The 21,820-nt window shown below is 36.9% G+C and overlaps 2 protein-coding genes across 2 annotated transcripts; both read left to right on the top strand.

Annotated features, from left to right (window-relative positions):
- The first annotated feature begins 9,926 nt into the window (after positions 1–9,926).
- LOC105094233 (taste receptor type 2 member 42) lies at positions 9,927–11,034 on the top strand. The gene has a single exon (XM_010986222.3). It carries the CDS (start codon positions 10,019–10,021, stop codon positions 10,925–10,927), a length of 909 nt encoding a protein of 302 aa, XP_010984524.1. The 5' UTR covers positions 9,927–10,018; the 3' UTR covers positions 10,928–11,034.
- Positions 11,035–17,148: 6,114 nt separating this feature from the next.
- On the top strand, positions 17,149–18,401 carry LOC105094232 (taste receptor type 2 member 42-like). The gene has a single exon (XM_010986221.3). It carries the CDS (start codon positions 17,281–17,283, stop codon positions 18,220–18,222), a length of 942 nt encoding a protein of 313 aa, XP_010984523.1. The 5' UTR covers positions 17,149–17,280; the 3' UTR covers positions 18,223–18,401.
- Positions 18,402–21,820: the final 3,419 nt, after the last annotated feature.

Genomic DNA, 21,820 nt, shown 5'->3' with positions numbered 1-21,820 from the left:
TTTTACTGTTATTGTGAGAACATTTAATAGCTAATCTCTTAGCAACTTTCAAGTACAGAATAGTATTATTAAGTGTAGTCACCATACTGTACATTAGATCCTCAGAACTTACTCTTCTTCTAATTAGGTATTTGTACCCTTTGGCCAACATCTCCTTTCCCTCACCCCTCAGACCCTGACAACCACCGATCTGTTCTTTGTTTCTATGGGTTTGGCTTTTTTAGATACCACATGTAAGTGAGAACATACAGTATTTATCTTTCTATGACTGACATTTCACCCTGCATAATGCCCTCAAGTTTTATCCATGTTGTTGTAAATGGCAGGATTTCATTGTTTTTTAATCATTGAATATATTGCATTGTATATATACATATATAACACCACAACTTCTTTATCCCTTCATCTGTCAGTGGACACTTAAGTCGTTTCCATATCTTTGCTATTGTGAATAATGCTGCAATGAACGTGGAATGCAGGTATCTCTTCATTATCATGTTTTCATTTCCGTTTGATAAATGCCCAGAAGTTGGATTGGATCGCATGGTAGTCCTATTGTTAATTTTTTGAGGAGCCTCCATACTGTTTTCCGCAGTGGCTACATCAGTTTATATTCCCACCATTGGTGCACAAAGCTTCCCTGTTCTCCACATTCTCACCAGCATTTGCTCTCCTCTTTTTGATAACAGCCATTCTAACTAACGTGAGGTGGTACCTCATTGTGGTTTTGATTTGCATTTCCCTGATAGTGAAGATGAGCACCTTATCACAATACAGTTGACCCTTGAGCAGCACAGGAGTTCGATGCACCAACCTTCCACGTAGTTGAAAATCTGCCTGTAACTTTACAGTCAGCACTCTGTATCCGTAGTTCCACATATGCGGACCAACCAACCCTAGATCGATTGTGTAGTACTGTAGTACGTATTTAGTGAAAAAAATCTGTGTGTAAGTACGCTCTTGCAGTTCAAACCTGTGTTGTTCAAGGGTCAACTGTACTCGTTGGCTATTTGTGTGTCTTCTTTGGAAAAATGTCTATTCAGGTCCTTTGAACATTTATAAATTGGATTCTTTTCTTTTCTTTTTTTTTTTTTTGCTATTGAGTTGTATGAATTTCTTATATATTTTGGATATTAATCCCTTATCAGATATGTGGTTTGCAAATATTTTCTCCTACGCCATAGGTTGTCTTTTCATCTTCTGATTGTTTCTTTGGCTGTGCAGAGACCTTATAGTTGGATGTGGTGCCACTTCTTGAGTTTTGTTTTTGTGGCTTGTGCTTTTGGGGCCTTATCCAAAAAATCATTGCCAAGACCAATGTCAAGGAGCTTTTCCTCTGTTTTCTTCTAGCGGTTTTATGGTTTCAGGTCTTTCATATCAAGTTACTTTTGTGAGTGTAAGATAGTGGTTCAGTTTTACTCTTTTCCATGTGAATGTCCAGTATTTCTAACACCATTTTTTCAAGGAGACTATTCTTTCCTCATTGAGTATTCTTGGCTCCCTTGTCAAATATTAAGTGACTGTATATGCATGGGTTTATTTCTGGGATTTCTGTTGTGTTTCATTGTTCTATGTGTCTGTTTTTATGAGAGTCCATATGTTTTGATTACCAGAGCTTTCTAATATAGTTTGAAATCAGGAATTAACTTTTTGTAATTAAAAAATTTACTTCATATATTTACCTAATATGTCATCCAGTATAAATTAATGGAGATATATTTTATTTAATCTTAAATGTGCAAAATACATATCAAGGAAAGAATTATACTAGTTTCTGGTGGAAAATATTGGGATAATTTTATAATATTACTAAAAATCTTAGGAGCTAAGAAATGACAGGTTGACAGCTCATTTACTCATTTATATATTTTTTAATCCAAGTACTTTATTTTAAGTTCTAAATATTAATTAAAAGTGAAGAAAATTAACTGAACTGAGATAGAATTGAAAGCCTAATTAAAAACAGACGTTCAACCTTGTTTTCATAATCAGAAATCAGAGCTGTTTAATTTTTATAATTTCAAGTTTGAAAACTATTACGTTTAGAACAAGTTAAATGGCAGAATTATGTCAAGCATAGCATGAAACTAGAAACTATAAAGCAAAAGACTGACACATAGGGCTTTATAAAAATACAAAATTTTTATATAGCAGTAAGGAAAACAAAAGCCAAAAAAACCAAACCAAAACAAAACAAACAAAACCCAACCCAAAACCCTCCAGCAGTCAAAAACCAAACAAACTTAAGTAACAGATGAGAAACTGGTATAAATAGTTGCATTGTTTTAGAGCGAGAATTACTTTTTACAAATTGTGTAATAAAAGATCCAAGATTGCCTTCTTTGTCAAAAGCCCAATCAGTGCTGTACTGAATGATTAAGGCTCAGGGCTTCTGATGCAAGATGCAGGGTCACTATTCCTGCTGGGATATGGGATGTTCAGTTTTGGAAATGTTTCTGGTTGGGAGCTTGTTTCTTCTTTTCTTAACTAAAGGCACAGACAGTAAGAATGGTCTGAACTATTGTTGACCAACAAGTAAAAAAATAAAGCAAGAAATACTCTGCATTTTGTCAGATGTGTCCTTATAGTTAGTTACTCCTCATCCCATTTTGGGGTCATGCGATTTTGTTCTTGTTTTACAGGACGTATTCCTACCCTCTCATTGATCCAAAAGGAACATAAACAGGCATCTCTGCTTCGGTCTTGGCCTGGCTGCGTCTTTTTCATCTGCTTCTCAGCTGCGTAGGAACTTGGAAGAGTAGGTTAATGAAGATGTAGAGGGGGCAGTAAACAACATGTTTCTCTCTCAACTTTGGTGCCAACTGAGAAGTAGTCCAGGGAACCAGATGTATTTGAGATAGAAATACCAGCTTTAACATGGATAAGACTTTTTTTTAAAAAATTGAATTATACTGACAGACAATGTATGGTGACTCAACATTTACATACATTATGAGATGACTGTCACCATTTAAAGTCATTACAGAATTATTGACTCTTTTCTGTATTCTGTATGTTACATCCACATGACTTATTTATTTTATAACCGGAAGTTTGTGCTTCTTAATCCCCTTCACCTCTTTTGCTCATTCCTCCATCCCCTTCCTCTCTGGTAAGCATCAGTTTGTTTTTTTGTATCTATGAATCTGTTGATGTTTTCTATGCCCCGAACTGGGCTACCAAATAAAACACCTCTGAATACGAATTACTATTCAAGATGGGTTGACCCTTAGTCCTGTGAGCTTCTTGGCTCAGGAACCTGGGAAGTTTTGCATGACTCCCAGATTCTTCAAGTGTCAACAGGTGAAAAATCATAGGGTTTGCTGAGGGATTTGCTCTTGTCATTTAAATACAGTGACAACCACTGGATTATGTCAGTGCTGCTCTTCATGCCTTACCTGTTAGGCCAAATAGAGGTCACGAGTCTGCCTGTAAGAGTTTCTGGTTTATGATGATGGGAAGGTAAAGGGTCATGTAGGATTTTTTGCTTATCTGGTCAGTTCTAATCTTTGAACTCAGAGTGCAAGTTTCTAGCCAGTTCTGTTCTAATGATTTCACAGTAGACAGAAATAATGATCACATAATTCCTGGTCCTGGACCTGTGTGGTAACGATCGTTAGTAGTAACTAATACTTGCAGATAGTTTAAAAGTTTACGAGCACTTTTACATACCACGTCCTTTTTTAATCTTTAATTTTGTGACTTGGGAACTTTTTGCCCCCTTTTAAAGGAGAATGTTCGCAAATCCCATTAGTAAGCTGTTAAGGACTAAGTGTACTTTTCCTCTCATAAGGGAAGATGCTGAGGCTCAGAGAAACGGGCCAGTCTGTGAGGAAGCTGGTCTCAACTCTAGGTGCCACCCAGGGCTTTCCATGACACCATACATCCTGCATTGCTCTTTTACTCTGAGGCCTTTGAGTGGGGAAATGCCATCAGAGTCCCCGAAGGAGGAGTGAATTAATAAAAATGCCAGCAGAGAGCAAGAGCTAGTGGCACTGCAGGGAGATGCAGCTCAGTGACTCTAACTCACTCGGAGGTGCCAGGATTGGTCTACAGACACAGAGCACAATGGGAAAGTGGCATTTACAACACAAGGCTGCCTGTTCCCCAGCTAGGAGGAAGGACTCTGATACATTCAGGTTCAGCTGTCCACCCTAAGTCAAGCTTTTGGGTCCCTGTGGAAGATAAGACAATATACAAAGGGTCTTGCTGAACCATGAAAAGTGGCATAAAATGTAGATATCGAGAGCCCAGATTCTGGCGTCAAAGTGTCTGCACTTGAAGCTCAGTGTGTAACTAGCTTTGTTACCAATTGTTCTAATCACCAGTTCTAATGGGTGGGTTTGTTCCCTATACCACCAAGCAATTCTCTGCCACCAGCTGGGTGTCCTACAATTTAGCTCATTTCTGACACTATCTACCCAGAGAGAGCATCAGATTCCACAGGTGAAGGGCTCAAGCCGAAAGGACTGCCCCAGCCCACCACCTTCAGATGCCAGTCTCAAGTCCAGGTTGTTACCTGCACTTGACCCACTGGCTACAAACTAGAGAGTCCCACTTCCCTCTTCCTGGTTCAATTGATTTACTAGAGCAGCTTACAAAACTCAGGAAACCAGTTTACTCAGGAGATTGCTGGTTTATTACAAAGGATACTAAAGGATACAAATCAACAGATGAAGAGATACATAGAGCGAGGTCCTGAGGAAAGGAGCGTCTCTACTCTTGGAAGTTGGGGCCTGGTGGCACGTGGGAGCCTTCTGGTTCCTCAACCTGAAAGCTCCCTGAACCCCACCCCCGCTTTTGGGTTTTTTAAGGAGACTTCATTACATAGGCACGGCTGATTGATTCAGCCTCCAGTCCTGCTGCCCTCCACAGAAGTCAGGTGGGTGGGACTGAAGGGTCCAACCCTCTAATCACGTGGTCGGTTCCCTTGGCAACCAATCCCATCCTTAGGTTACCTAGGAGCTTCCCCAAATTAACCTTATTAACAGAACAAAAGATACCTCTATCAGGCTCCTCACTTAGGAAATCCCAAGGGTTTAGGAGCTCTGTTCCAGAAGACCAGATATATATTTATTATTATAAATCACAATATCACTGTGACTTTGGACAGATCATTTAACCTCTCGGTGCTTTGGTTTTTCTTTTCTAAAAAGTAAGGAGAGTAATATTGTAATAATTAATTATATAATTCATACATTAATTTAATAAATTGAATTAATTAACACATATTAAACACTTAAAACAGTGCCTGGCACATACTGTTTGCTGTTATTTGTATTATTATTATTATTATTACTATTACTATTCTACCATGGGGTTTGAAGAGAAAGATAATACTAAGTGGAAACAATTGACTTGAGATTTAACACACAAAAAAAGTCAAACAAAACTCTTTGGGCTCTGAGAGTCTTTTGTAGGTCAATTTTTGTAAATAAAAACATCAGTTATTTCAATACAAAATTTCTGTCTTATTTCTACACATACATTGTGTATTTTATTGGTATTAAACTGGTCTGTAGGGTTGGGGTGGGGAGGGAATTCATAGATAATAGGTTTAATACCACCTTAGGAAATGACAGTGCAGGGGCAAGTAAAATGTTAACACATAAGGTTTAAAAACTACAGTTGTTGAAACTGAAGTCAGATTTCCAAAAATGGCCCTTTGTGCAGCTGGCAGGTGTTCTGAATACAGCTGGTGATGTCCTTGGGTCTGGTACAGTTCAGAGAAAGTTCAAGTACTCAGTGAGGCAGAGGCATGTTTAAGACCAGATCCTCAACAGGAGAGAAGTAGAACTATGCCAGCACCCCAACAGCTCCCTTCGTGTCCCTGCCTAATTGCTGTCGCCACCCAGTTTCCCATGATAATCACTAACATTGTATTTTTGCCTCTTTATAAAAATGGATATGTAAACTTTTGTGTTTGTGAGATTCATTCACATTTTACTTAACTGAAGTTTATTTATGTTGTTTTCTAATATGAAAACTGCTATAAATACTCTTACATATGCTCTTAGGTGACTATGTGAATAAATGCAAAAAAAAATTTTTTTTTTTTACCCGGAGCTAGACATATAGCCAGACAGAAGTGTTGTATAAATACAACCTGTTACTATTATCATCGCTATGATTGTTTTTTATATTTGGCAAAACACATGACTGAAACTGTTTATAATTTCCACACCAGAAATTGAGTTCTTCCCACTTAATTAATTAAAAATCATTGAGATATTTTTTAAAAGACATATCTGAACAAGAGAGCATAGAAAACATATCAGTACCACTCTAAACCTTGACAAGAACCACTCTAATTAGAACCAACATCCTTTATGCTAACGTAAGAGTGGTAAGTTCTGGCAAACTAAATTTCCTGTGGGGTACAGTTCTTAGGCTTACAGATAAGAGGAAAGAGTTGATGTCTTATACTTTGACTCCAGGAATGTTTCAGATATAGATTCTTCTGATCCTTGTGGAGGAAACAGGATAAGAACTTTAGAATAGTGCAGTTAGAGATACTTGTAAATGGTCAGATTCCTCTTTTTAATGGTAAGGATGGAGAGCATACCACAGACCCTATTCTTCCTCTTCTGGACAATGTTCTGATCAATGTTTTTCTCACCAACTACGCTTAAGTTGACGTCTAAAGTTTATAATCTGTAAATTCTTACCTTAGGTTGTCTCCCACAGCTAAAGATACAGGCACAAATTTGTTAGGCAAAGAAAATGCAAATGGAGTGGATACCAGTCTGTGTTTACATATTAGCAAACAGGAGATTATCCAGTCACCTACCGCTTCGCATGGAAAATTGCAGCTTATAGCTATGGTGAAAAGAAAAATTATCAAGTGACTGGACTAGATGAAAAGAGCTGGTATTCATGGAGGTAGGAATGGCCACTACTATATTAGGAGTGGTTGCTTTTATTTTATTTTATTTTTCACTTTAGCCAGAAGTGGTTGCTTTTGGATTTCAGACAGATCTATGATCTATATATCAGGCAGGAAGCTGTAATATATCCAACCACACAGTCAGAGAATTTAATATCTTTGGATAACATACCTAAAATGGGAAAGTGTGTGTGATAATGGTTTATATTTTTTAAAATTTTAGTGTTTGATGATATTGAGTATGTATTAATTACAAGCTAATTATATGGCTAAGAAAGCTAAGGCCATTTCAGACTTTTTACTATTCCCTATGAAGTTTTTGCATACTTTTTTTTGTGTATGATTTATTCTTAGATACTTGATATTTGTGGAGATTATAGTAATTTTATCTTTTAAAAGAATATTTCATTTGAACCATTGATTTATGAAGAAATGGAACAGATTTTTGCACGTTTAGTTTCTGTCCCAAAACCTTGATCATATTTTAACAGTGTATTAAAGAACACATTTGGATTTCCATGTAATCTCAATCACAATCTGTGAATAAAGGCAGTTTTATTTCTTGCTTTATCGTTTTATTTATTTTATGTCATTTTCTTATATCACTGTGATTGGTGAAAACCTCCCCCAAATAGACATAGTAAGATGTTTATTCCTGATTTGGTCCCAAACTCAAGGAGAGTGATTTCAGTATATCATTAGCAGGTATAATATTTACTCTAGGTTTTTATAGACAACTTTTTATCAGGAAAGAAAAAGAATATTTCACTTTATTCCTGGTTTGCTAAGAACGTTTATTATGAATAAATACAGAATTGTACCAAACTTCCCCACCAACCCCAGCCTGTGTTTCTCCTTTAATCGTTAATGTATTTGATTATATTAATCGGTTTCCTAATGCTTCACTATTGGGATCTCACTGACTATGTAACAGATGGCAGTTTGGCTTCTATTCAGTTAAACTGTTCTTGCTGTGTTGACTAAGGATCTCCTTGGTACTTCCTTGTAAGTGACTTCTCATTAATATCAGGAAATATTGATTACTCTTTCCTTGTAACATCCCTTGCTCTCGGTTGCTTCGAAACCTTAGTCTCTTGGTTTCCCTCTTCCATCCTGACTACTTCTTAGTCTTTCTTTGGTTTTTTCGTCCTCTGGTGTTCTTCGGGGACCTGGGAGCTCATCACCTCTTATGAAATCGAGTATATGCTGATGATCCTTAAAGGTCTGCTTGGAGTCCAAATTCCTTTTCTGAGCTGCAGTCACAAATACCCAAGTGCCTACCCTCTGTTTCCACTTGGATGACTTACAGATAGTCCAAAATGTTAAAAAAAAGAACTCACCATCTTCCAGCTTTTCTTCTTTCTCCTACCCCATTGGCTTCTAAACCTGTCCCCTCAGGTCACAGGATTCCATGCATCCAGGTGCAAAAGAAGAAGCCTGAATGTCATTGCTGACTTTTCTTCCTTTTTATAGCCCCCAAATCCATCACCAAGCCTTACTGATCCTAAACGCTTCTCATGGCCATGAATTCCTCTCCATGTCTAGACATTAATCCAGTCAAAGCTATCATTGTCTTCTTGAGAATTTCTACCAAATTTCTTTTTCATTTAGCCTTGCTCTACCCAATAAATTCCTTCTTCCTTTCCCTTCTTCCCTCCTTCTTCCATCCTTCCTTCCTCCCTCCCTCCCTCCCTTCCTTCCATCCTTCCCTCCACTTTTTTCTACCTTTCTTCCTCTCTTTCCATAATTTTAAATATTTTTCCTAAATTTAAATATTTTGTTCATACCAAATAATTTACCAATAGTTCATTACACATCACTGTTCTTGAAAAATACACTTTAAAAATTAATAGAATTTAATTGAGGAGTGTGACAGTAACATTGAAAAGGGCCAAGTTTTTTTTTTAAATGATTTTATTCACCTTTTGGATGTTATTTGGCAACATTTGAACACTTAACACTAACAATAGAATATCTGCCTAAATACCAAGACACAAAGTCTATAAAGCTCAGCTCACTTCTGATGCATTAATGGCTTTGGTCAAAATTATTGCTTCTAGGGTGTAGAACAGATAGTTTTGTTTACTATTTTCCTATTTAAACTGAAATGGTTTTCTACTTATTTTCTGTCTATTAAGGCTAAATTAACAGAATTATGTCTCAGGCCAAAACAAATATATCAAGTACAAAGATAAAGAGCAAAACTGGGGAATACGTTTAACTGAGAACGTGTTACTCTGGGACACTTGAGGAACATTTAGGTTGAAATCACAGTAAACTATTAGTTAGGAGACCTGTATTTCAGAAGAGTGGTTTGGGTTTTGGTGTCTTTCTGTGAATTGTTCAATCAGTCCAAAATATGACTTGCCAGGTTCCTTATGAAATTGTGAACATCTGAAAAATCCAAGGCAAATATCACCTCCCATTCTTTCCCTGACAATAATGTTGGTAGTTACCTTTTCTATGTTCACATTACATTTTATTCTTTCTTCTAACTCATTATTTCTTTATGTGTTTTCACTATTTCATGGATTTCTTAATATTTCTTTTTTTTGAAGTAACGTAAGTTGCCTTTGGAAAAAGCTGTGACACACAGTAGGCACTCACAAGGTATAATCATTGAATAATAACTAAATTATTTAGATTATTTCTAGGGTTTCTGTGAAAAACAGCTAAGATACTTGGATCCAGATGGTACACGATTTCAGGTGAGGAGGAAAGTACAAATCAGTGAAAAAGAATCTGGACCATATTTGCATGCTAACATATTTGACTTTAACCTTTTCATTATTACCCCAAGTGGAAAATTTCAGTCTGTGCCAATGGACACACAAACCATTTGGCTTGAAAATTAGTAGCTCTTTGAAAGAAATAAAAGCATTTTCATGACAGTACTTGAGCCCGCGTACCTTATGCGATCTTTTTGGATTAAGAATGACATTACAGTACAAGCAGAAAGAGTTCCTTACAGATATATGAGACTGTAACCAGCAACAAGAGGTTCAGCTTAAGACTGGAATTGCAATGAAAGCAATGAAGATAAGTATCAGAAATGGATGCTGTTCTGCCACAGCTTCATTGTAAATTTTTCATTGAGAGAATATTAGAAATTTGGATTTTTTTCTTGTGGAAATGTTCACTGGGTTGAGTGCAATCTTCCTGATGCTGTCAGTAGTGGAATTCATAATCGGAATGTTGGGGAATGTGTTCATCGGACTGGTAAACTGCTCTGAGTGGGTCAAGAACCAAAAGATCTCTTTATTTGACTTTATCATCACCTCCTTGGCTATCTTCAGAATTGGTCAACTGTTGGTGTTTTTCTTTCAGTCCTTTTTAATGGGACTAGATCCACATTTATTTTTTACTCTTAAACTAGCAAAAACTATTAGTTTGCTTTGGAGAATCACTAATCACTTGGCTACCTGGCTTGCCACCTGCCTAAGCATTTTCTACCTCCTTAAGGTAGCTCACTTCTCCCACTCCCTTTTCCTCTGGCTGAAGTGGAGAATGAACAGAGTCATTCTTGTAATATTTGTATTTTCTTTGGTCTTTCTGTTTTTTGACTTTCTCTTGCTAGAAACATTTAACGATCTCTTCTGGATGACAGCAGATGAAAGTAATCTGACTTTATATTTAGATGAAAGGAAAATGTTCCACGTACAAAGTGAGATTCTTCTTAGCTTGACCTATCTCATTCCTGTTGTTCTGTCCCTGATCTCACTGCTGGTTTTATTTCTGTCCTTGGTGAAACACACCAGAAATTTGCAGCTCCACTTTGTGGGCTCGAGGGACCTCAGCACAGAGGCCCATAAAAGAGCCATGAGAATGGTGATGTCTTTCCTCCTCGTCGTCATGATTCATTTTTTTTCCATGCAGTTGGCAAATTGGATGTTTTTTATGTTTTTTGATAAGAAGTTCACAAAATTCATCATATTGGCAGCATATGTCTTTCCCTCAGGCCATTCGTTTATGTTGATTCTGGGAAACAACAAGCTGAGACGGGGAGCTTTGAAGGTACTGAGTCATCTTAAAATCTCCTAGAAAAGAGAAAATCCATGACCTTTACAGATTCACTTCCCAGAGTCTTCTTGAAGATAAAAATGAGGAGAATTTGAGGATCAATGTTCACTTCTGCTGTTTTTTTGTTTTTTGTTTTTTCTCTTGGAATCCTTTAAGCATTGTTGAGCATAATTGAAACTTTCCCTAGAGCAGGTTGCTTTTGATGATAATTCATACATGGTCAGTCAATATAATTTTTAAGGTAGTCATTTTTGTTTAAAGCATCGGTTACCAATATTTTAAAATCTCAAATATTCTTTCAAAGAGAATCTAAATTATTTAATTTTATATGCAAAAGAGATATGTAATTGCAGTTCATATGGGAGAGAAGAGGCATGTAGTTCTTTAGAAATCAAGATAAATCATAAACTTCACTAGGTAGAAGATGTACAAAATGTTAATTGAGAAACTGATGTCATAGGTGGGAAAAAACATTACCTCATAGCTTAGAAGCCTAACTGTTTTTTGAATAAAAAAGCACTGCATTGTTATTAGAGGTCTTGTTGATAACAAGGGAATGAGATATTTCAGAATAAGAATAATATTCACAGAGCAAAATAACATAAATTATCTTTAAGTAGAAATTGGAAACACGTGCTTGTAATGCTAGTCTTAATTTATAACCTCAAATTTAGAACATTTTTAATGTATTGGGGCCCTTCCTAATTTTGCTAAATTCCAGGATATGCATCGCTATGCCTTTTCAGAGTGGTAGAAAATCTTTCTGTCATGTTCTGTAGTAGAATTAAAACTGTATAGAAAAATTATTCCTTAATTCAAAACCACACTCATTGCTATTGCAAAAAGATGAGAATTTCATTTTGAGAAAGATTACATTTGTGTCTGTGCACATGCATTTCGTTGTAATCTGATCACCAGAGTTCTTACAGAAATGAATGGAAACAGGTCAATAGGGAAGACACAGAGAGCAAAGTTTTTAACAGAACTTCACATGTTTAGTGTACATTTTGGGCATGCAAATGTTTATACAGTGTTGTTTTGACTATAATCTAAATTTAGGTAAGGTGATTACAAATCGTAAATAAGCTTAAGGATAGGAAAGTTTACTATAAAATTTTGAATATGATGGAATGGATTATAATATTATGCAGATGCTTTACGTGTATATGTATGATGGAACTCTTTAAAAACAAATAATTCTTTGTTAGGGTTTACCTTTGGTGTGTTCTTTAGATTGTGATAAAGAAACAAAAAGTGCAATTAAGTGATGATAAACGTGTATGCTGTACGTTTATCTTGGTAAAGCCATAGGTAAGGACAAGGCTCTAGGGCTGTTCCCTGGAGCTGGGAATGATGTTAGAATTAGTAACATTCCTCCCCGCCCTCACACACCATATGTAGAAAACGAAACTAAACTGCAAGTACACGTAGGCTACATGGTGCTCTTGTGTGTCAGTAACAATAATGATGTTAATGATGGTTTTAATGATAAGAAATTGAGTGTCTATTATACTAAGCAATTTGCATTTTATAAAATAAAAGGTACATATATTATTTTGGACACTTAGTATTTTATCAAAGATTATCCTTGTAGTTATCTTGCTTTGGTAAAAAGTAATATGCAAATCAAACTGCATACATTTAGATTCAGATACAGAGTTTGTTTTGTTTTGGATATTTCATATAAATGGCTTAAAAATAATTGTATACTCTTTATAAGATGATAACCAAAAATATTAGTTTTTTAATGTTACTAAACTTTTCTTTGGTAAGCAAGATAAAGCAATTGAGCTCACTAATGAGCAACCCTTGCTTCTGCTAAGTGGGCCTTCATTGTAAATGTCTAACCAGGAGTAAGTGTGTATTTCTGCAGCAACCTTAGGGACATGGAACTCTAAGGAACAGAGTCTTACTCTTGTCAAAGATGTACACCAAAGGACTGGGGAAAGAAGAACAGGCCGTGGGCTGGGGTTATGGCAGCTGATGTATTGTAAGCTGCATGTTTGAGTGGCGGGTGAGATCAAGTTCTGCCCTCCCACTTTCCCCATAACAAGAGCCTTTGTGGGGGACCCAGCAGCAGACAAGCCACAGTCCAAGAAGAGCCGCTCCCAACACGTGTGTTGCCAGCCCCATATGGTCTGGAGGAGAAAGACTGACATGATTATATCCTACCCTGGGCAAAAGCGTTGAGGAAACAGGGAGATTATCACTGGTTTGCTAACCATCCTTTTCTCACCCACCAAATAAATACTCATTTTAAGAATCTGGGTGTGATTGTGGTTTACTTTACTTCAGTTTGTTCACTCAGGAGATTTATGGGACAGGAACAAATAACCTGTTTTTTACTGCTGAAGTCGTCTCATCATTGATCCCTAGGTCTAGTGCTGAAGTCATCTGACAAGACATGAATCAAGCCCATCGAGGCATGTTTTCTTGACCCCTACTGAATGTATTTATCAGATGGACACCCCAAACTTTACTGATCTCTGAGAAGGAGGCATGCAGAGTTCCTAATGTCTCATATGGTTTTTCTGCCGTCTCTCAGTGGTTGGCATCTCCTAGCAAGATCTTGACTAGACCCCATGTCCTCTGAGCCAGGGACATCCTTTAAGGGGCATTTGCATCATCACACAGTCATTCCCAGTTCTGTCATTTAAGACACTGAATATGTTGTCTAGAGCAACCTGCGTCCTATTCAGGACTTTAAGACCAAGCCTCACAAAAACAAATTGATCTGAAAATTTGATGAATTTGAGGAACATAAATAGGCAAGCCTTTTTGTCTCCTTGGACACCAATATAAATGCAGCCTCAGAAGACTAAAAAATGCACAGACATGCTTATTTTGAGCATGAGATGCTAATGCTTGCCAGTGTGGGGACTGAGGTTGGTAAATTAGACTGTTTTAGGTTTGTCATGGGGAAGAACCAGGGGATATATTTGTCCTTTAAGGATTTGTGGGAAGAAAAATCCTGTAGCCCTCAGTTACAAAAATGAAAGGAATATGCTAAGTGAAACAGAAACCTACCATGAAACAAGAAATGTTCATGGACAGCAGTGATTAAACTGGGCAAACATCTTCCAGGTGTGAAAGATGAAATGGTTGTCCCTTCAGTGTGACCCCGGCCGAATGCTTCTTGGCCTAGGGAACTGTCAAAGAAACATTAAAGTTCTCTTCCACCTAAAAAAAATATCACAAAGGCCAGTACTTTAGTTAGTGACTAGCAAAAGAGTTGTTGAGTTCAATAAATTAAAGTTTGATGTTGTGATTCAAAGAGAACTGGAGGGCTGTTTCTTTGATTGCAAATAAACGGAAAATCTTGCCATTAATAGGATCAGTGAGAGCATCACTAGGGGAGTATTTGTTGCTGGCTTCTGAGATTATCGGGAGAGCTAAAAGTGCGGGCTCAGGGAGGGGAAAGAAAACAGAAAGAGAAGTATAGAAAGCTCACTGGTGATGTAGCAGACTCGGGGAAGAAACAGGAAGAATTCAGGCCAAAAAAAGATAGTATTAATGATAGGAATTCATAAGATCTTCAGTTGAATCACCGTGTTTATAGTTACATAAGCAGTAGTTTGTTAACTACATTAGTGTTACTCAGTATCACTCCAGAAATCAGGATAGGCAAAAGTGGACTTCGGAATGTATTTTCTCTCTATTTCTTGGAGGAAACGCCATTCTTTCTACTGATAATTATAAAATCAATGTTCATAAGTTTTCTGATTTCAATTATAGTCATCGTTGTATGTTTAGACTAATTACTTTGGATTCTTACTAAAACCTACAGATAAATTTAATCATTATCTGACTAGGCATTTTGTAACAACATTCCTTTTATTGATACATACAATAACGCTCTTTCCTTACCGTGAATAAATCAACCATTTTAAGAATAAAGCATATAAAGGCAGTTCTGATTTGAACAAGGAAGCAGTTGGTTATTTCAAGGTTAGCACAGAAATCTCTCAAGAATTCATACACAGGTTATAAAATTGTCTCTGGTTTTAAGGGGTTACCATTTTTTTTTTTTGCTCTAATATTAGCTTCACAGTCAAGTCTTATTTCTTTTCTCTTTTATGTGTTCCCCGTAGAATTACCAACCAGCTCAGCACCCACTGACTTGACAAATAGTTATTGAAGGCCTACCATTTGCCAGGCCCTCCCTGTTCTAGGAACTGGAAATAGAAATAGATCAGTGGACAACAGCAACAGAAAAGTAGTCCCTCCCCTCACGGAGCGAATGTGGTTGCCTAGGTGGCTACGGTTGTGTGGTGTAAGTGCCTGACAATAAGCTTTTGATTGCCAAGGCATCCATTTCAAACACGTCCATCCTGAACAGATACATTGCCAGCTGTCTGACACAGCTACTAGTAAAACGCCTGGATAAGGATCCAGATTGACCCCCACCCGTGAAGTTCCCCTTTTAGAAAAATCCCAGGTAACCTAGATAACTGACCGTTCCCTCAAGGGACCCCCCCTTTTCCCTTCCCAAGCCCTAATTCCCACTCTTACTTTTAAGATTCGCCCATAAAGAGTGAAACCACAAGTCTCTAGACACCCTACCCTAAACCCCAGTAAAGACCCTAAACCCCAGGTCTGTGCTTTCCTTCTCTCTCTCTCTCCCTGTGACCACTGTGTGCCCCTGACTGTACCGTGTACCCTCCAGGACCTGTGAGTAATAAGCCTTGTTTTTTTTTAAAAGCTCCCTAATGGTTGTTTGCTGAGGTGGGACTTGTAATCACAAAGGACCACAAGGGCCGGTCCAGCCACAATTCCGGCTCTGGTGGGAAAATGTCTGCAAGGCTCCCACAGTCGTTTGGGCCCCGGTGAGGTCTCAGGCATCCCTGGCCAACAGCATCACTATCGAGAGGCTGAGATTGACATGAAACTGTTAATTTGTCAACCAGAGTCAAAACTGGCAGAATAGGGAATGAATGCATTGTCAGAGGACAGTGGGCAAAATCCTGTCTTGTTCCTGGAGAACCTTCATAGACTTGCAGCTTGTGGGTACACAGATTTTTGCCTGGGCATTTTTTTTTAATGTCTGTTTATTTTTATTTTTTATTATTTGGGGGGAAGGTAATTAGGTTTACTTATTTATTTATTTTTAGAGGGGGTACTTGGGATTGAACTCAGGACCTTGTGTATGTTAAGCATGTGCTCTACCACTTAAGCTATACCCTCCCCCCTTAGGAGATAGATAGGTTTATATATATTTAAAGTTCCCTAGGTAACTCTAGTTTGCAGTCAAGGTAGATCACTACCTGCTTGTTGAAGCAAAATAACCAAGCTAAAATATATTTTTGCTACAAATTAGTTTTTATGAGACAAAGAATTTAACCAAATGGAGAATTAATGAAAAGGGGAACCTCCCTCCTACCCATCCAGCCCCTGCCATTTTTTTGTTTTTTTGTTTTTTTCTACCTTATTTTTTTTCTTACTATTTTTTTCCCTCCCCGCTGACAATAGCTTACTGAGAATCACGTAGGCAGTAACTTATTGGAAACAAAGCTCCAAAATTCAGAGTAATAGCTCAGATAATCAGATGTGAATTTGGTTCATTTCCATATGCTTTTACATCATTCTGGAAAATCATTTTCCTTTTTACCTATTTCTTCAAGAAATCCTACAAAGCTTCAAGACCTAAGCCCATTGTCACTATCTCCAGGAAACTAGAAGTAACTACTGACTGCAGATTTTGTAGCACCCTCCTCCTCAGTGTTATAATTGCATTTTGGTCAAACTTTTGTCATATTCAATAGTAATCATTTATTTAATGTTGCTTTTCCCACTACTCTGTGAGCTCCTTGATGTTGCTTCCCTTTGTCACTCTTGTTTCTTGTATAACATTATGTGAAATGTTACAGATTTTATTAAAGGAAATTGATAAATCGTGCCTGTGTTGCAGAGGTTATTCTTAGAGAATTCTATTAAAATTAAGAAACTTGAATCCAAATGGTACTGAGTTTCAGTTGAAAAAGAAAATACAAATCAGTGTAAAGAAGTCCGTCTCACATTTGCATGTTTGCACACCTGACGTTTCCAGATGTCCTCACAAGTGGAAAATTGCTGTCAGTGCCCAGGATGAGTGGACACGTTTACTGTTTAATTTGGAAATCAGCAGCCATTTGAAAGTAATGTTAAAAGTTTGTCATTAAGAGCTGTGAAGCTGCATCTCCTCGCACAAGTTTCAAACCTATGGCTGGAATAAAAGAGAAAGCTCTTCATGAAAACAAGTGAGATAGTATTGGAGTTTCACTGAGCACTTTTTAGTATAAAAGAGAAAAGTGTCAAACTGGATATCATTCTACAACGTTTTGACAGCAAAAAGAAAAAGAAAAATAGTGTTTGCTTTCCGGATTCTTTCTATAGAGATGCCATCTGGAATTGATAATGCTCTTCTGGCAGCCATAATAGGAGAAGTCATAATTGGAACGTCGGGGAATGGGTTCATTGTACTAGTTAACTGCATTGGCTGGGTGAAGAGGAACAAGTTCTCATCAGTCGACTGCATCCTCACCGGCCTGGCTATCTCCAGAATCAGTCAGCTTTGGATAACGCTGTTTGAATCATTTTTAATGTTGTTTTGGTCACATCTCTATGCCACTGATAAACATTTAATAAGTATTGTTGGCATTTTTTGGACATTGTCCAATCACCTAGCTACCTGGTGCGCTACCTGCCTAAGTGTTTTCTACTTCTTACAAATAGCCAGTTTCTCCCACCCCTGCTTCACCTGGCTGCGCTGGCGAATTCACAGGGTGGTACTTGTCCTTCTGCTGGGGTCTTTGTTCTTACTGGTTTTCAACTCTAAATTAATACATTCGTTTGGTGAATCCTGGACTAGTATCTATAAAATAGATCAAAGAAACTCAACTGCGTCCTCGGGCAAAATGAAAACTCTGTATCTTAATGGGTTGATTGTTTACAGCTTGATTTGCTTAATGCCCTTTCTTGTGTCCGTGACCTCACTGCTTCTTTTATTCATCTCCTTGAGAAGACACACCAAGATTTTGAAGCTGAACCCCAGCTCTAGGGACTTCAGCACAGAGGCCCATAGAAGGGCCATGAGAATGATAATTTCTTTCCTCCTACTCTTCTTGGTCCACTTTTCTTCCATTCTATCGGTGGGCTGGGCATTCATTATACTGCAGAAGCATCAGGTCAACTTGGTTGTCATGTTAACTTCAATAGTTTTTCCTTCAGGCCACTCATTTACCCTAATTTTGGGAAACAGCAAGCTGAGACAAAATGCCTTAGGACTTCTGTGGTATCTTAATTGTCACCTGAAAAGAGTGAAACCTTTAGCTTCATAGACTCTTCCAAAATTTTCTGTGTTCCAAGAGAACTGAATTAGTGAAGAAACATTGAAGATCCATTTTAACTTCTGTTCTCCTCACTGAATTCTTTTAGATACATTGAGCATCACAAACTTTCCCTAGAATGGCTTATAAACTAACAATCAACTCACCTAGGTGAGTAGATTTTTTAAAAAGCAAGCATCATTGTCATCACAATGCTTTTTAGTAACAAGAAACTGTGCATATAAAATATATAATACAGTATGTATTAATTTTACGTGTGCTAGAAAATATTTGCTATAGTCATAAGTAAGGAAAAAACCCCAGGATTATTTAGAAATGAAAATCCTTTCCAAGGTGGAGTAAGTGAAATATTTGTACAATATTAAGTTAAAATAAATCAAGGAATAAGAATACTAGAAGCACAGAATCTTAGAACAGCAGACGACTTTTAGAACAGAGGACTAGGCTATATCATTAGGAGTGCAAGCTAGAATAAACACTTATCTTTGTAGAATGAGAAAAAAATCAACTGAATTTATAAAAAGGAATTGAGTAATTATCCCTCAGTGTAGAATGATACTTATATGTCTACTTTACAAGGATCAAAGTCATACTTTGACACCAAATTTGTGTGTGTGTGTGTGTGTGTGTGTAAGGATTATGTGAACAGTAATGTCCCTGGTCAGGGACGATTAAAAACAATGAACTCACCAGAGATAAAAACATCAAGGGAAGTTTACAAGGGAATTTCAGCCATCTGTAAAAGTTTTAGACATGTTTGTGTATATATAGTGCTGAGTTGACTTTTATAATAATTAAGTCACAGCAGCTGAAAATGTATATCCTTCTTAAGGCTAGCATGTGGCAGAATTGCACTTGCTAATGATATTACAACGTTGAATATGACAGTTTGTAATTTTACTAGTAATTTTAGAGATTGAAACTGTAAACATATTTCAAAAAACCATAAAGAATGAGGAAATCTTTGTTACGATTTACGATTGCCATACTTTTTCGATAGTAGAAGCAAACAAAAAAACCAAACACTAACTAGAAAATAAATTGTTGAAAATATGTGGGTTATAAGTTAATTTTGATGGAGCAGTAGATCTGTCTGGTACTAGGAAGAATATAAGAACCATAAGGACTTTGTAAAGTATATTCTTACTCCAGGGAACTGTGCTATGTATTCATGACAATCTAATATACTCGCCCTATATGTAAATTAAAAAAAAATGTGCCATATATTGTGTATATGTTTTTACATGCAGTATATTGTATGTGCGCAAACTGTAACAAATCTACCTGATAAAACTGAAAAATGAAAAAAAATCTAATGTACTCATGATGATGATGTTAATATATGTATATCCTGACCAATATAAAGATTTAGATTTCTAAACTGCATTCATTATTTTGGACACTACACAAGGAATTTTCTGGATGGGGGTGGAGGAATTAGGTGAAGGAGGTCAAGAGGTACAGACTTCCAGTTATAAAATGAGTAAGTGCTGGAGAAGTAATGTACAATGTGATGGCTATAATTAACACTGCTGTGTGGTATATTTGAAAGTTGCTAGAGAGCGGATCGTAAAAGTTCTCATCACAAGGAAAAAGACCCTTTTGGGGTGGCTATACGAGATAATGGATGTTAACTACAGTTATTGTGGTAATTATTTTGCAGTGTATATGTCATTATGCTGTACACCTTAAACTTATACAGTGATGTATGTCAACTATATCTCAATAAAACTGAAGGAAAAAATTTCTTAAAAATTGTCACTGGGATTATCTTGTTTTAGGAAACTCTAATCACACTAGCTATATTTAGGTTTAATACCAAGGATGATTTGCTTTAGAACGTATCCCTTTCAGTAAAAAAAAAAAAAAAAAAAAAAAAAAAAAAAAAAAAAAAAAAAAAAGGTTAAAAATTACTTTGTGGTTAGAAATAAGCATAGTTTTAGTTTTTAGCTTTATATTTCAATGTTACTAAACTTTTCTTTGATGACCAAGATGACAAAAGATTTAAACAGCTATGTCTAAGCCCTTGGTTCTCAGGAGTGGAATTTAGCAGTAAATGTCTCATTAGGATTAAGTCCTCACTTCTCATGTACTAATTTTGGAGAGATGAAGCTATAAGAAGCAGGGGGCCTATATCCTGATCATAGAAGCACTGAAAATGAGTGTTGAAGGATGAAGGCTGGGTTAAAGGCCGGGCAGTGACTACTGATGAATTTATTGTGTTCTCCCTATTAAAATGGCATTTAGAAATTAAGCTCTGTGCCTCCCTTTGCCATAACAAGAACCTGTGTTACAGACCCCAGACACGATCCAAGAAAAGCTACTACTGTCACATCCTTACCTAATCCCATGCAATCTGGAGAGAACTGGATCCTATTCTGGGACCAAATTACTGAGGACATAAACTAATTATCAATGCTGATCGCTTCCCCCTAAAATAAACTTTTTCTAGTCTTGGATGTAACTAGTTTTATTTTTTTCAGTTTGCCCATACCTGAGACCAGGAGGGTTGCAAATAAAAACCTGTTTCTAATGTCAAAAGAGGCTTGTGCCTGAGCCCTGCCCTAGGCCTAGAACTTAAACTAGAAAGATATTTAAGTGTTTAAGTCATGTCTTGAAGTTTACGGAAGGAAAAGCTCCCAGTGGAAATCTGCATGGAACAATACAGATATCAGAGTGGGACAGTGTGAAATCTCTGATGGCTCAGGTATTTTGTCTGCTGCTTTGACCAATCTCATGTCTTCTGAGCCAGGGGCTCAGGAGGGAATGGGCAAAATCCATTCGTTCACTAGTCCACTCACCTGTGACACTGGTTAATGCTGTCTATGGCGAACTGTGCCCTGTGGATTGCCCAGGATAAACTTTTATTTGAAAAATGGATCAGATGCTTGGTTTGATCAATTCAAAAAAAGATGATTTTTTTGGAGGGCAATTATTTGCAGAAAAAAAATCAAGAGGTGACAGATGCATTATTTTCAATTTTAGTAATTTGGAGGGACACCAATGTAGATACAAGTTCATAAGACAAAGGCAATCCCCCCCTTTTTTATTGAAGTACAGTCAGTTACAATGTGTCAATTTCTGGTGTACAGCACAATGTCCCATTCATGCATATACATACATAGAATGTAGATTTGTTCTCATATTCTTTTTCATTAAAGGTTATTATAAGATACTGAATATAGTTCCATGTGCTATACAGAAGAAACTTTTTGAAATCTATTTTTATATATAATGGCCAACATTTGCAAATCTCAAACTCCCAAATTTATCCCTTCCCACCCACCTTCTCTGGTAACCATAAGATTGTTTATTATGTCTGTGAGTCTGTTTTTGTTTTGTGGATGAATTCATTAGTGTCCTCTTTTTTCTTTTTTTTCAGATTCCACATATGAGTGGTATCATATGGTATTTTTCTTTCTCTTTCTGGCTTCCTTCACTTAGAATGACAGTCTCTAGGTCTATCCATGTTGCTGCAAACGGCATTATTTTATTATTTTTTATGGCTGAGTAGTATTTCATTGTATAAATATACCACAGCTTCTTTATCCAGTCATCTGTCGATGAATATTTAGGTTGTTTCCGTGTC

Source organism: Camelus dromedarius, chromosome 25 (genome assembly GCF_036321535.1).
Source record: "Camelus dromedarius isolate mCamDro1 chromosome 25, mCamDro1.pat, whole genome shotgun sequence".
NCBI classification, from domain to species: Eukaryota; Metazoa; Chordata; class Mammalia; order Artiodactyla; family Camelidae; genus Camelus; species Camelus dromedarius.
Note: the sequence above shows the minus strand (reverse complement) of the source record. Positions and strands in the feature narration are given on the sequence as shown.